The following is a 13620-nucleotide window of genomic DNA, read 5'->3' on the forward strand; positions in this document are numbered from 1 at the left end:
TATGTATATCTTCGATCTAGCTTCAGCTTAAGCAACAAAATTTCTTAAGTTAAATAATTATTAAATAAACTTTATTAATATGATTGCTTTCCAAATGTGTTTACTAAAGTTCGATAACATAACAAACCCATCGACCTCCGATAGCCGTGGTCTGAGACCAGGAATAGTTATCGCCCATCCCCAAATCGAAATGCAACAGCTGTTTTAATTTTGTATTGACAAACTTTTTTGTTTACTCCGCGTTCAAGTGCAAACAATCGAAATTAGCGGCTGTAAACGCGTAGTTTTGATTCATGTGACCCCTGCACTGTGTGCCGATAATCGCCGCGAATTAAGTGATCCGTCATGAGCACGGACGATCTGCTGGTGCGCCGCGAAAGGAGCGAAGACTCTCAATCCTCGAGTGTCTCCGTTTCGGTTACGCCCCCCACTGGAGGTGCCGCGCCTGCGCCCAACGTCTCCACGTCATCGCTGGACCGCCTGCGGAACACTTTCCGGCGCACGGAGAGCATCTCGTCGCAGATCTTTAGCCACATCTCCACACAGTTCTCGAATGCGGCCGCAGCGGCCGCCTCCTCCGAGGTAATCGATGGCACCACCACGTACCCGTATCCCGACGAGCCCGCGCCACCTGTTGTACCTGTTGCACCGGACGCGGTGGCGAGCGCCAGTGCTCCATCCCCGTCGCCATCGAAACTGAAAGCAAAACGTTTGAAACGCGGTGAGTCCTAACTATAATTCGTTGGATGATAAGCGCCTTTGTTTTGCATTGCGCATTATCAATAATATGTTAAGTAATGATTTTGTGTATAATCAAAAGGCTTACCTACAATTATAGGAATAGAGAAGCACATAAAAAGTGTTGAAAAAAGGAAAAATATTATTAATAATTTATTTAAAAATCATATGCATATATTAAATACAATTTGGGAACTTAAAAACCATTTCCCACTTCCCAGGTTCTATATGTTACAAGCAATTACGTAGGTTGTGCGAAACTTTCGTTTAAATAATTCGGTATTTATAAAAAAAAAAAAAAATTAATTAATTTAATAAAAGTGCATCGGGAAAGTGTCAAAGGTGATTTACACACCACATACAGCAGTGCCATCGAGAACACCCCCAACAAAAGCTCGCGAGGAGCTTGCGAGCTTGGCGCACTTGACAAATCAATAGGATAAAGAACTTTTTGCCAGTCTTACTCAACGCGTACACAACAGGATAACAGTGCACCCTTAAAGCGGCGAGAATTTTCCGTTATTTGGTTAATTTCAGAAGGAAAATCCTCTTAAAAAGAGGTTTACACAAAGGAAACTCCTCTAAGGTAATGCAAACAGTTGGTGGAAAGCAGCAGCAAAGGAAACTCGGGACTTATTGAACGGCTAATATCGATATATGTATATATCTGTATTTTTATGGACGCCCACGTACACACACTCAGCCGTATTTGAAGCACCAGCAAAATGCGTGGACTCGTCGAGGATACGAAAAGGACCAAGTTGTCGTCCGCGAACAACAACAACCTAAGCAGCACCAGCAGTCGCATAAAATCGAGTAGCCTTGCAACAGGATCAAGTGCCAGCGGCAGCAGCTCGAAGCCTTTGAGGAGTGCGGTGAAAACGCCAACCACGGGCAGCACGACGTCATTGGCAGCAGGAACAACGTCGGCCAAGAAGACGCCTCAAACGGGGCACCAACCAGTTGGCAAGTCGGCAAAGTCCTCGACGGCAGCAACACCAACTGGCACAACAGCAGCAGCAACTGGAGCAACGGCAACAACAAGGGCGCAAGCAGCGGCGGCCAAAAGCCAAAAGGGTCAGAATCCACCCCCACAACAAGTGCAACCGAAACAGCAGCAGCCGCAACAGACACAGCAGCAACCCCTGGTGTTGCAGCAACAACAACAGGCGAGCAACAGCAGCAACACGATTGCCCTGCCAAAAGCCTCGCATGCCAACACCAGCGAGGAGCTGGCCGGCGGTGTCCAGGACACCATTTACCTGTGCAATTTCCGGGTATCCGTCGATGGCGAGTGGCTGTGCCTCAAGGAGCTGCAGGACATTGATGTGGCCGGCGGCACTGGCAGTCAGGCAGCTCAGACCAGTGAAAAACTGGCAGGTGGAAGCAGTTCCCAAACGGGCTTCGGGTCCAACTACCATGTGGGCTCCAGCTCCAGCTGCAGCAAGCGCAACAGCAAACGCTTCTCCGGATTGTCCACCGGCAGTGGTGGTGGCAACGCCGGTGGAGGAGGAGGCGCCTTGGACATCACCGACAATGGTATTATGGCAATTGAAAACCTTATCGGCCGCCGGCTGTGCGACATGGTCCACAGTGGCTCCTCGGCACTCGGCCAGTCCCAGTCGCACTCCCAGTCGCAGCACCAGAGTGTTGGCCTCTTCGCCGAGTGGTCGCATCTCTGTAGGTCGCTTCTTGATGCCTCTGTTGCTCAGCACGCTCCTACTTTGTAGTCTCTCTTCAGTTATCGTTAGATTGCAAGGGCCATGAAAATCAGAAGAACTTGAACAGCCAAGTCACCATTTGAGGCTTGAGGTTTCTCTAGGTTATTGTTTTTATACTTTAAATTTTCACTAAATTTACATTATATCTCTTTCTTCATAAGATATTGGCATTGTTTTATGTGTTTATTTTTTTTATCTATAATAGAACACTTCAGATTCTTATCAAGCACGAAAATGTATCAGGTCTATAAAATGTGTGAATGGCTAGATCTTGGTGCTCGATTAAATTGGCCTTTGTAATCTTTCATCTACTGCATGCCTCTTTGCATTGTTGCACATTTAGTTGCTTGCTCTTAATTAAAAGTTACGTGATTTACTTAGGAAATACTTAAATCGCAGCTTGGATTAGGGATATTAGTGATAGATAGTGAATTAGGCAGATAATTTTAATCTCGTTTTGGTTAATGACAACGTACGAACTCCTTTCAAAAGTTAAAACTCAAAGGGTTTATTATCTTGTCAAAAAATATACACTTAAAAAGTAGAATGTCAAACAACAAAACAGGTTAAAAAATTGCCAACTAGGTTAGCTATCTTCAAAAGTCGTTTCCCAGCTGGGAGAATTCTTTAAAGACTGAAAAACGAACAAGATTAATGTTTTGACATTTTCAAAATCCATATTACCTCTTCACCGCCCTTAAGTCGATGGGAAGAGGAATCTGCTTTCTCTTCAGACTTTTTCCTGTGCAAAAGAGGATCATCGGAGGTATCTTCCTTTTTCGGCATAGCTTTTAACATTTCAATATGAAAAGATAAAGGAAATGAATCAATTGGAGCTATGAAAGTACTAGTCATAAACTTACCTATCCTCACTTGTTTGGGCGATCGCCTTTCTGGGGATGACTGCTTCTTGTCTTCTGAGGATTTGGTCTGCTGGTGACTCTGGGTTCAGGATTTCAAAAGCAGGCGGGTATCTGATAACTTACCTCCTTTTTTCGCCCAGTCTCCAAGTCCTTATGCTTCTTCCGCCTGGCTTCATCCCGGATTTGCCTTTGGCGCCTATTCTCTTTAGTGTCCAGTTCGCTATCCGATGAAGGAATGACCGATAGGGTCGACTTTAAAGCGGGCCTACCAACGTCCCTGTAGGGAGCTCGGCTAGGAGACGAATCATCGGAAAGAAGTTTGAAGGCAGTGACCGGCTTTCCCATCTGATCCCGGTTCTTGTCTGGTGCATAGTAATCCCCTCCTTTCGCTCGGGAGAACTTCATGGGCATGCACTTTCTGTTGAACTGACAGCCCAGCGACGAGGTTGAGGTGAAGGAATCTAGCTCGGGATTATTCGCATAACCTGTAAGCACCACAAGGGGTTAGATAGTGATTGAGTAGCAACTAATTTTGACTTACGATTTGCCTGCACCGATCTTTGTGAGGTGGACCGACCAGAACCCGAGTAGTAGTACCGGCGAGTACCATCCGTATCGCTTTTATCTTCTTTTTTTTCCTTTTCCTTTTCTGGCTCTTTGGCCTTCAGTGGCTCCTTTTCTTTTTTGGGTTTCTCCTTCGGCGGAGGAGCTTCTGCATCCGCTGGGCCAACCCTCTTCCTCCTGCCCCTTCGCATGCAACAGCATATGATGAGCAGAATGAGAAGCAGGAGCAGGGTCAGAAAGGCGGCAATGCACCAAATCAATGTCTCATCGTTGTCGCACTCGCGGCACTCCTCCACTTCCTCCTGCCGGTTCTGAACGTTCTCCAATCCGGTTAGCCATTCGTCTTGGTGCTCCGGCTGCTGCTCTGGCTCCGAAGTCTCCTGCCAGTGAATGGCAGAGCGACTAATCTTGCGAGAGTCCTCTTTGGGAGAGAATGGAGGTCTCTGCGCGTCATTCTCATTGGATGGTGCCCGGGATTCCTCTTCCGGATACTTCTCTTTCGACAGCCTCTCCTGGATCTGCAGAATCCCACCGAGACCCGGATAGAATACATCGTCCCCATAGTGCATTTCTAGATTTTCCTTTATCCAGGCGAGAAACTGGCGGTTGTAATTTGCCTGGCTGATGCCCTGAAACCGATGACAGCTGGTTAGGGATTGAAAGAACTTCACCAGGATGAATTCTGATCTTGGAGAACGAAGATTGTAGATGCGTCGCTTCCGAAACGGCAAATATATGTTGCTTAGGTAGCCATTCTCATCCAGAGTCTCCAGTCGGGGCAGGGTCACAATCATGTTGCCTTGATCCGGCTCTTGGGAGATGCAAGATTGATCTAGTTGAGCACAGCTGGAGGCATCCTCCTGGGAATGACAGCTCTTGGGCAGCTTGACGGGTTCGATCTTTCCCAACTTGAACTGGGACATTACATCCTTGTGCGGAGTTTTCCAGCCATTTCCATTCGTATTGAGTGTCGTTTTGCATTGTTGATAAATGTTCACCAAGCGCTCCACGGTGTTCAGCTTGATGCGTCCGGCATAGAAGGATAACTGGGCCATGGGCAACAGATAATAGCGAAGGTAGCCACCAAGGGCATCGTAGAATGCTCTCTGAAGGATAAGTCGCGTGTCCTCGTCTGACATCCGCTTCACGATCTGGTTAACAGTATTTAAGTACCGGAGTAGCATGTAAACAACGCTGTCGGTGAGGATGGATGATGGAAAGGATTTGGGCACCAGCAGTTCGAAGTCTTGGCGGGCGGATATAAGAGCAATGTCCTCCGCGGAAAAGCAATTTTTGCGATAGTTGCCAAACAGATTTGTACCCAGAAAGGAGTCCGAATCTGGTGCACTTCTCGTCGCCTTTTGCAGGTCCCTGGGCAGATCCTTAAACCATTCCAGCTCTTGGTAGCTACTTGGCGGGGAATATGGAGGATTCGTCATCTGGTCATCGACCCGCTCGATAAGGCCATTGCGGTAATCCCGCAGCTCCGAGCTGAGCATGGATTGCAGGGTCAGTTCGTTTTGAAAATCGTTGGTTGGCACCTCCAAAGTAGCCAGGTCGATGCTGTATATGGGACAACCACCGGGTGCCAGAAAGAAAAGCAGCCAGGAGAGCACATAAAATTTCATTACTCAGTTAATCAGTTGTCAGTTGTTTTGAAGCAAAGTTCTGCGCCAGCCAAGTCTTTAATCTTGGAACCATCGTTCCTCCATTTGCAGCCCGGGACACGGCGGAAATTGAGCGCAGCAATCTGGTGAACATCTGCAAGTTGGTGGTCAAGGAGCTCTTGGAGCAGTCGCTGCGATATGGTCGCATGCTCGACTCGGATCACCTGCCACTGCAGCATTTCTTCATCGTCATCGAGCACGTCCTGGGGCACGGATTGCGGCCCAAGAAGGGTCTGCTGGGACCGCGAAAGGAACTCTGGGACCTGCTGCAGAGCGTCGAGCACTACTGTCCGGAGGCGCAGGATATTACGGCGAGTGTAAGGGATCTGCCCACCGTCCGTACCCACATTGGCCGGGCTCGAGCCTGGCTGAGGATCGCTTTGATGCAAAAGAAGCTATCGGATTACCTGCAGGCGCTCATCGAGCACCGGGAGGATTCACTCTTCGACTACTATGAGCCACATGCTCTGATGATGAGCGATGAGGTTAGCTTGCGCGCCATCTGCTAAAGGATTCCTTTTAACCCATCTCTTCCTGCTCCAGATCGTTGTGATAATGGGCATTCTGGTGGGCTTAAACGTAATCGATTGCAATCTGTGCGTCAAGGAGGAGGATCTGGACTCACAGCAGGGCGTCATTGACTTCTCGTTGTACCTGCGTTCCAGTTCCCGAAACGCCGATGCCGCACCAGAAGACAGTGCTCCGCCGGCTCTGCTGGATGCCACTGGGCAGGGCAACATGATTGCGGTGCTGGATCAGAAGAACTACATTGAGGAGCTCAACAGGCACCTAAAGTGGGTTTCGGCTGTTGTAATGTAATGCGCCCCCTCAGCTAAGTTATTACTCATTTTTCAGCGCCACTGTGGGCAATCTTCAGGCCAAAGTTGAGTCCCTTACGACCACAAATGCCCTGATGAAAGAGGATTTGGCAATCGCTCGGAATAGCCTGCTGGCTCTTCAGGCCGAGAACCAGGCCATGCGCCAGTCCACTCCGGCAGCGGACAACAATTCAACTGGCTCGGGTGGTTCCTCCTCCGATAAGGATAAAGAGAAGGCGTCCGAGGAGCTGGTGGAGGAGCGTCGCAAGAACGGAGAGTTGGAGAAGGAGCTCAAGTTGCAGGTGTCCCTTAAGGCGGAATCGGACATGGCCATGAAACTGCTGGAGAAGGACATTCACGAAAAGCAGGACACGATAGTCTCGCTGCGCCGCCAATTGGACGATATCAAGCAGATCAATTTGGAGATGTACCGAAAACTGCAGGTTAGTATTCATCATCATCATGATGGGTCAATTTGGTTGATTCCTTGCGATGCCAAAATGACTCATTCAAACATTCATTACACTGCTCACAACTCATCTGCCCACATTCATTCGCTCCATCTGGTTCGTAGCTTTGGTATCATTTCACTTTCGTTGTAAGCTTTTGTTTATTATTTAATCATTAGCTCCAAGTAAATCGGTTTAAGTCTGCAAGTCAAAAAGTAATCCCGTCTAAAATTTAACCAGGAATGTGAAGATGAACTCACACAGAAGGGCGAGATGGTCTCGCGCCTGCAAACGAAAGCCTCACAAATTGGTAACATTTTACAATCGCTAGAAAAGAAATACGAATCGAAGCTCATCGACCAGCAACACCATGGACCGGGATCGGGAACGGGATCGGGATCTGGAGCTGGGAACGGAGCCATTGGCGGAGATCGATCTCCAAACACGCGGCGACAGCAGAATCTGGAAAAGTTCGAGGCGCTCACCAAGAAGCACAAACAGGACGCTGGTCCGCCCATGAAGCGTATGCATCTCAAGATGGACGCCTTTCCGCCCTTCGATCCTAGCAAGTACCGCAAGTCACCGCGCCAGCCGGATGCTCCCAATCCGGAGGTGCTGCAGGAGAGCAAGGATGCCAAGACGCCCACATCCGCCAAGTCCCTGAACGATGAGCTAGCCGAGGCGGCGGCTGTGGTCACCCAGCACTTTGGAGTGGATGCATCCCAGAGCGATTATGTCCTGTGCCGCGACCAGACCGCCGATGGAGAAACTTAAACAGCAGCTAAATATAGAATAGGATCCTCTGTTTATGGGGCCAGTTTCGGTTTTCACAGAATGTAACCGTATTTATTAACTTGTATGTTTTTTGATTTGAAACCTAATTTACTTTCAATGAAAACTAAAACTAGTTTAATGTATTTACTGAATGTATTTAGTGCCTGACTGCATTTATACCTAAGGATTAATTCTTTTTATAAACTTTTATTTGACTTACGGAAGAAATAATTGCCTACAGATGTTAAATTGTAGTAGATCCAAAGATCACCATATGAAAACATACCATGTGAAAATCGGAACAGGCCTGCTTTGCTCCCAACATCCCAAGGACCTGGATAGCCACTCAAAGTCCGGATCCAGGTGCCGAACGGAACTCAAAGTGAAACTGCTTAACAAGACTCTCAATTGGGAAGTCTACAACTAAATGAACCCTATAGCCAGTGTGTACCATATAGGATGCCTTTACTCCGTAGACCAGATCCCTTTAAAGGAAAGAATACCAGAATTGTTAAAGGTTTTGAATTACTAATGTATGCAACCTGTTAGCTAACGAAGTATGTATGTATATATGTATAGTGTGATTAAGAGGCTTCAGATGTTTATTATACATATGTATGTACGTATGGATCCCCACGCAACCGCTTATATTGTAATTATACACTCAGTCTAGTCAAATACAAATATTGTAATTATATACTATGAATAAATATTGAGACTATATGAACCTACAAGTCCATGCAATGTACTATACGCGTTGGAACTTCTTCATATATTCTAATCCACGTACTCCTCTAAATCGAACCCAGAGAAATAAAACTTATCCGAACCTCAAGTCTTTCATTTTTCACCATACTAACACCGAGATTAAGTTAAACGACGAGAGTTTAGAACGTTGGTACATCCGCTTATTTTCTTCGTTGGCAGGACTGCAAGGCGTCTCTAACGCACAAAACGGAGCTGATGACCAAGTTGGAGGTCCAAAAGGAGGACATGGCCAGCACCATCGATCAGCTGGAGAAAAAGTAAGATGGCGGGGGAGTAGGGATATGAAACCACTGATCAGGAACTCAATTGGTAACTTCTTGATCAAGAAATTTCTTTCCAACTATCCGGAAAATAAGTTTTCCGAAATGGTACATTATACTTTGATAAATCCTCATTAAACCTGGTTTTACCCCCTGTGCAGGTGGAGTAATGACAAGAGCAACCTGGGGGAGATTCTCAAGACCACGTCGCAAACACTGACCACCCAGGTGACCGCCAGTGAGGAGCGGGCTGCCCGGGCGGAGGCCGAGTCAAGGATTGAGCGCGAGTGGCGGATTTCGCTGCAGGAGAAGGAGCTGAAGTTGAAGGAGAAAATATCCAATCTGCAGGTCTGCCTCAAGGAGCTTGATGAGGAGAAGGAGAGAAACGGCAAGCTGAAGGCGGATCTGGACAAGGTGCGAACGCAATGGTCAGAGGCACAAACTACGCTGGAGGAGCTCGGCATTCAGCTGAGCGTGAGCAAGCTGAAGGTGTCGGAGATGCAGGATCAGGAGCGTCGCCAGCAGCAGCTACTCTCCGGCTCCGCTCAGTCTCTGCAAGCCATGCCGGAGGCGGTTGGAAGTCCTGGGATCTGGGCACCAGACTCCATTGCCACCCACTGCACCGCCTGCGAGCGGGAGTTTAATCTCACGCGGCGGAAGCACCACTGCCGCAGCTGCGGGGAGATCTTCTGCAAGGCCTGCTCGGAGCACACGTTGCCCCTCCTCAATGCCCAGGGTCAGCCGGGGAAACCAGTACGTGTGTGCGACAACTGCTATGCCGCTAAATGATAATATATGGTGCATGCTGGACATGGTTAGTTGTTCGACTAGGAATTGTTGGGGCGGGCGTGATTTTAAGAGAGCTCTAGAAATTATGTTTATAAGTACACTTCCTGTTCCATTAAATGGCAATATTGTGCTCGTATCTTATGTAAAGTAATAAGAGATTTAAAATATACCTAAATGTTATTGCATTAATAATGATGTCAGCCGCCCCCGTAAACAATCGCATGCATTGACCATTCGACCTTATAATTAATACCCTTTTGGGGAGGTATATGATAGTACATTTATGGAGTTGTGTAATCAAATTATAAAGATTGTGTTACAAAACTTATTAAAATAAACAAACGAAGACTAAAAAGGCGCTGTCGTTGGAAAATCATTCAGAACTAATTATAAAGTTTCAAAATGATTTTCAAAAACACAAAACATGTTCAAACTACTGGACAGCCTGGGTCGCTACTGCTGCTCGTCAGCCAAATCGGGATTCAAGATCCAACCGAGTTGTATATCAAGGATTTGGTTTGGTCCGATGCCCAAGGACTCGAATTGGATAAAACCAGGTCGTCTGCACTTCATCGAAAACGATGTGGAGAAACAAGTGGACATTATAAAAACCATAGATGGCGTGGTGGTGATACTGTACAACAAATCCCGGCAAAAACTGATCTTCGTGCGTCAATTCAGGGGAGCGGTTTACCAGGGAATACATTCAGCTGGATCATCGGACATGTCCAAGGGAGAAGCTGATCTGGAGAAGTTTCCACCCGAACTAGGTGTTACTTTGGAACTTTGCGGCGGCGCCGTGGACAAGGACAAAAGCATTGTGGAGATCGCCAAGGAGGAGGTCCTTGAAGAATGCGGTTACGAGGTGCCCACCGAATCCCTGCAGCATATCTACGACTATAGATCGGGAATTGGTACCTCCAGTAGTGCCATGACATTGTTCTACTGCGAGGTGTGTGATGCCCAAAAGGTCTCGCAAGGCGGAGGCGTTGAATCGGAGGAAATCCAGGTGCTGGAAATGTCCTTGGAGGAGACGAGGAAACTGGTCCAAACTGGGGCCGTAACTAATGGTGGACCCTCCTGCTTGCTGGGACTGCTATGGTTTTTTCTGCACAAGGCACCCAAAGCTTCTACATAGTAGTATAAAATACTTATAATAAACTGAGCGTAATTTATTATTAAATTTTATTAAAATATATATAATAAACTGCGCCTAATTTATTATTAAATTTTATAAAAATATAGGTTTTAGTTTATTTTGCTTGTTATAACGAACTTTTCAAATTCGAATAGTATTACCATCCGCTGCCTGGCCTTAAACATCAAAAAAGCTCCACCAAAGCAAAAGCTGTCATCTGATTGTGGCTGCCCATCGCCGGTTGGAGCTTTCCCAGTCAGCTGATGGTAGTGCCACTGCCGTGTTTTCGTGCCCCAAGTCCACATATTCAGCATGGAGAACGTTTCCAAGATCTGGCTGGGTCCCCTGCCCCAGGATTCGCCCTACGTGAAGCCCTTCCGGCTGTACTACGTCCAGAATGGCGTGGAGAAGAACTGGGACCTGCTGAAGGTACACGATAGTGTGGCTATCATCTTGTACAATACGTCTCGCCAGAAACTGGTCTTGGTTCGCCAGTTCCGACCCGCCGTCTATCACGGCATCATCTCCAGCGCCAAGGGCACCTTCGATGAGGTGGACCTCAAGGAGTTCCCGCCCGCCATCGGCGTCACCTTGGAACTCTGCGCCGGCATCGTGGACAAAAACAAGAGCTGGGTGGAAATCGCTCGGGAGGAAGTCGTTGAGGAGTGTGGCTACGATGTCCCAGTGGAACGGATCGAGGAAGTCATGGTCTACAGGTAAATGGGTGTACTTAGATAAATATTTTAGGTTTTTCTTATATTACTTTTCAATCTACTAACACTAACCCTTGCAGAATTCAAACCATCATAATTGATTTTTCCATATTCTCCTTAACCAACTTAAGTCACAAATGAGTTTAATTCGAATATTCCCTTGCAGATCTGGAGTTGGTTCATCGGGTGCCAAGCAAACCATGTATTACTGCGAGGTGACCGATGCGGACAAGGCCACCGGTGGCGGCGGAGTCGACGACGAGATTATCGAGGTGGTGGAGCTGTCCCTGGAGGAGGCGAAGCGGATGATCCAGCAGGGAGCCGTGAACAACAGCCCGCCCAGCTGTCTGATGGGTCTGATGTGGTTCTTCGCCAACAGGGCACCCTGTGCGAAGGCCTAGAGGCGAACGTTGCTGTTGATTCAACCAGATAAGCGGCGGCCGTGATAAGATGATAAGATGCGTCCGCATCCGCAGCGTTGCCTTATACACTTCTGTTAGTCAACACAACAATTCGAGATTCGAATGCTTTCCAACCAAGCGCACTGTGAGTGCGCCTAGCGCATACGATAATACTGAAATTCCCGTGCCTGTCGAGGCTTACCTTATGATATGTACCGTGTAATATGTAATAAACCCTGGCCAGCTGTCCGCTCATGAATTCGGTCAAGACGTCTCCCACTTCCCATTTCCAGCGCAGCTTCGAGTTCCACTCCCACCGCGGCAGCCAAGTGCATAAATCGCCTATAAATCAAAATGCCGCAAGACGCTGCTGCTGCAGAAGCTCCAAACGGGTTCCGCTTTTCGCTTCGATCCCATCCGATCCGATGCGATGCGGTGCGATGGTATGGGATGGGATGGGATGGGACCTGGTACCGTGGACTCATACCCATACCCATACCCATCTCATCCTATCCCAATTCCAACCGAAGCGTAGCGAAGCTGTGTGCCGTTTTTGGGCCCCTGTCGGGCAGCGTGTTGCTGGGATCAGGTTACTTATTTATACACGGCCAGGGACTTTAGCTTCCATGAACGCTCCTGGTACTCCTGATCGCAGAGAAAGAAATATCAATTCGCTGGCGAATCATCCTTATATCCATACAGTCATATTTATTTTCTATTCTTGACTAAAAAATGCATTTAATAGTTTAATTTGATTTGCATATTTCTTATGGCTGATATTCTAAGCATTAAAATTCATTCCAATAATAGCATAAAAAATGAATCATCACCTATTAAGCTGATTATTTATATACATACGTATATCCTCCAGTGGGTAGATAAATGGTTTGAGATTAATAACATCTTTCTTAGTATATCACGCATATAAAAGTCTTTCAGTAAACAATACTTTTGTATTTTCATTTATCACGCAATTATTTTCCGTGCACCAGCATCTATCCATCCTCTAGCCTCGGATCCATCCTCCATTTCCATCCATCCCGGTTCAGCGGTCATGGCGAGTGGCGGCGTGGAAATTTATTTACCCCAGAGCCATGATTTGGCAATATTTCAACATTGTAATAGAACTTCTTTCAGCCTATTCAGACTTGACTTCCTTTTCGGCAGATCCCCCCCTGTCCCTGTTCCTGCCCTTTAACCAGATACCCCTACTCCAGCTGCAAGTTCAGCTCCCAAATCCCAAATCCAAAATCCCCTCCTGCATCCTTCGCATGTGCGTGCATTCGATTTGCCGCTGATAATCAAGGCCGGTTCTTTGTTGTTGTCTGCTGTTCGCTTGCGTGTTAACCTCATGTAAATTATGGACCCGAGGCGGAGGAGCCGTCGGCAGCAGAGTCAACAAAAATGCGAGTGTTGAAATTATATTTAATTTGCATATGTTGGCGGACGACCGGACCCCAGGCTACAGGAGGCCCCTCAGGGAATCGAGGATGCAAATGAGTTGAGGGAGTTCCACGTGGATCAGGTGTAATGTCGACAACAGGGATTTGTCACGGCCCCAGTGGCTCTCAAACTGTGGCCACAGTGGTTTTATGTAGGTTGAAGTACTGAAAGTTGTTGCCAAGTTATAGTATGAGGAATAATTAGTTCATTTATTTATGAGCATCAAAACTGGAATTGAAGGGAACTCATTATCAATACCTAGGCTATGTAAAACCATTGATTGATTTGAAGTTTACATTTTAGTTCCCTTGAAACCTTCAATGAATGAAAGCGCGATTTTTTTGCGTTAATTTAATGGCCGTTGCGTATTCCAGAGCGATTTCTTTTGATTTGTCTGGCGACAGCTTCGCGGCTGCAGCCTATTACTGCTGCAGATGCTGCTGCAGTTGCAGTTGCAGTTGCTTCCTCATCGCACTGCAACCCATCTGTCGCCTGTCACCTGCTCCCGTTTGAA

At 47.2% G+C, this 13620-nt stretch overlaps 4 protein-coding genes across 10 annotated transcripts; 3 read left to right on the forward strand and 1 right to left on the reverse strand.

The window, feature by feature from the left end:
• The first annotated feature begins 171 nt into the window (after positions 1-171).
• On the forward strand, positions 172-9758 carry LOC120451286 (protein RUFY3). 5 transcript variants are annotated; one of them, XM_039634832.2, is made up of 7 exons: positions 1087-1324; positions 1442-2277; positions 5605-6038; positions 6097-6347; positions 6409-6814; positions 8522-8619; positions 8784-9758. In XM_039634832.2, exons 2-7 carry the CDS (start codon positions 1464-1466, stop codon positions 9409-9411), a joined length of 2631 nt encoding a protein of 876 aa, XP_039490766.1. In that variant the 5' UTR covers positions 1087-1324; positions 1442-1463; the 3' UTR covers positions 9412-9758. The 5 variants fall into 5 exon arrangements, with proteins under 5 accessions (XP_039490770.1, XP_039490769.1, XP_039490767.1 ...); XM_039634835.2 differs by lacking the exons at positions 1087-1324; positions 1442-2277 and adding an exon at positions 176-721 and having other exon boundaries at positions 8784-9754; XM_039634833.2 differs by lacking the exons at positions 8522-8619; positions 8784-9758 and adding an exon at positions 7061-8475 and having other exon boundaries at positions 1066-1324; positions 1442-2418.
• Positions 2940-5581, reverse strand: LOC120451288. Of its 3 annotated transcripts, none has more exons than XM_039634839.1 (5): positions 3864-5581; positions 3446-3807; positions 3323-3389; positions 3144-3247; positions 2940-3093 (listed from the first exon to the last, which is right to left on the reverse strand). In XM_039634839.1, exons 1-5 carry the CDS (start codon positions 5512-5514, stop codon positions 3046-3048), a joined length of 2232 nt encoding a protein of 743 aa, XP_039490773.1. In that variant the 5' UTR covers positions 5515-5581; the 3' UTR covers positions 2940-3045. The 3 variants fall into 3 exon arrangements, 2 of the variants coding, with proteins under 2 accessions (XP_039490773.1, XP_039490772.1); XM_039634838.1 differs by having other exon boundaries at positions 3323-3392; XR_005616369.1 differs by having other exon boundaries at positions 3062-3093; positions 3323-3376; positions 3864-5580.
• A 30-nt stretch (positions 9759-9788) lies between the features above and the next one.
• On the forward strand, positions 9789-10576 carry LOC120451289 (uridine diphosphate glucose pyrophosphatase NUDT14). Its single transcript, XM_039634840.1, has one exon. It carries the CDS (start codon positions 9836-9838, stop codon positions 10547-10549), a length of 714 nt encoding a protein of 237 aa, XP_039490774.1. The 5' UTR covers positions 9789-9835; the 3' UTR covers positions 10550-10576.
• Positions 10577-10734: 158 nt separating this feature from the next.
• Positions 10735-11922, forward strand: LOC120453437 (uridine diphosphate glucose pyrophosphatase NUDT14). Its single transcript, XM_039638145.2, has 2 exons — positions 10735-11265; positions 11429-11922. The coding sequence occupies exons 1-2, from the start codon at positions 10862-10864 to the stop codon at positions 11661-11663; spliced, it is 639 nt and encodes a 212-aa protein (XP_039494079.1). The 5' UTR covers positions 10735-10861; the 3' UTR covers positions 11664-11922.
• Positions 11923-13620: the final 1698 nt, after the last annotated feature.

The sequence above is a fragment of the Drosophila santomea genome, chromosome 3R (genome assembly GCF_016746245.2).
Source record: "Drosophila santomea strain STO CAGO 1482 chromosome 3R, Prin_Dsan_1.1, whole genome shotgun sequence".
In the NCBI taxonomy this organism is placed as follows: domain Eukaryota; kingdom Metazoa; phylum Arthropoda; class Insecta; order Diptera; family Drosophilidae; genus Drosophila; species Drosophila santomea.

Coding starts and splice junctions, on each gene's coding strand:
- LOC120451286 (XM_039634832.2), top strand. CDS start 1,464: ATGCGTGGACTCGTCGAGGATACGAAAAGGACCAAGTTGTCGTCCGCG. Junction 6,348..6,408: donor GAGCTCAACAGGCACCTAAA/GTGGGTTTCGGC, acceptor CTCATTTTTCAG/CGCCACTGTGGGCAATCTTC. Junction 6,815..8,521: donor AGATGTACCGAAAACTGCAG/GTTAGTATTCAT, acceptor CTTCGTTGGCAG/GACTGCAAGGCGTCTCTAAC.
- LOC120451288 (XM_039634838.1), bottom strand. CDS start 5,514: ATGAAATTTTATGTGCTCTCCTGGCTGCTTTTCTTTCTGGCACCCGGT. Junction 3,808..3,863: donor AAGATCGGTGCAGGCAAATC/GTAAGTCAAAAT, acceptor TGGTGCTTACAG/GTTATGCGAATAATCCCGAG. Junction 3,393..3,445: donor AGACTGGGCGAAAAAAGGAG/GTAAGTTATCAG, acceptor CAGAGTCACCAG/CAGACCAAATCCTCAGAAGA.
- LOC120451289 (XM_039634840.1), top strand. CDS start 9,836: ATGTTCAAACTACTGGACAGCCTGGGTCGCTACTGCTGCTCGTCAGCC.
- LOC120453437 (XM_039638145.2), top strand. CDS start 10,862: ATGGAGAACGTTTCCAAGATCTGGCTGGGTCCCCTGCCCCAGGATTCG. Junction 11,266..11,428: donor GAGGAAGTCATGGTCTACAG/GTAAATGGGTGT, acceptor ATTCCCTTGCAG/ATCTGGAGTTGGTTCATCGG.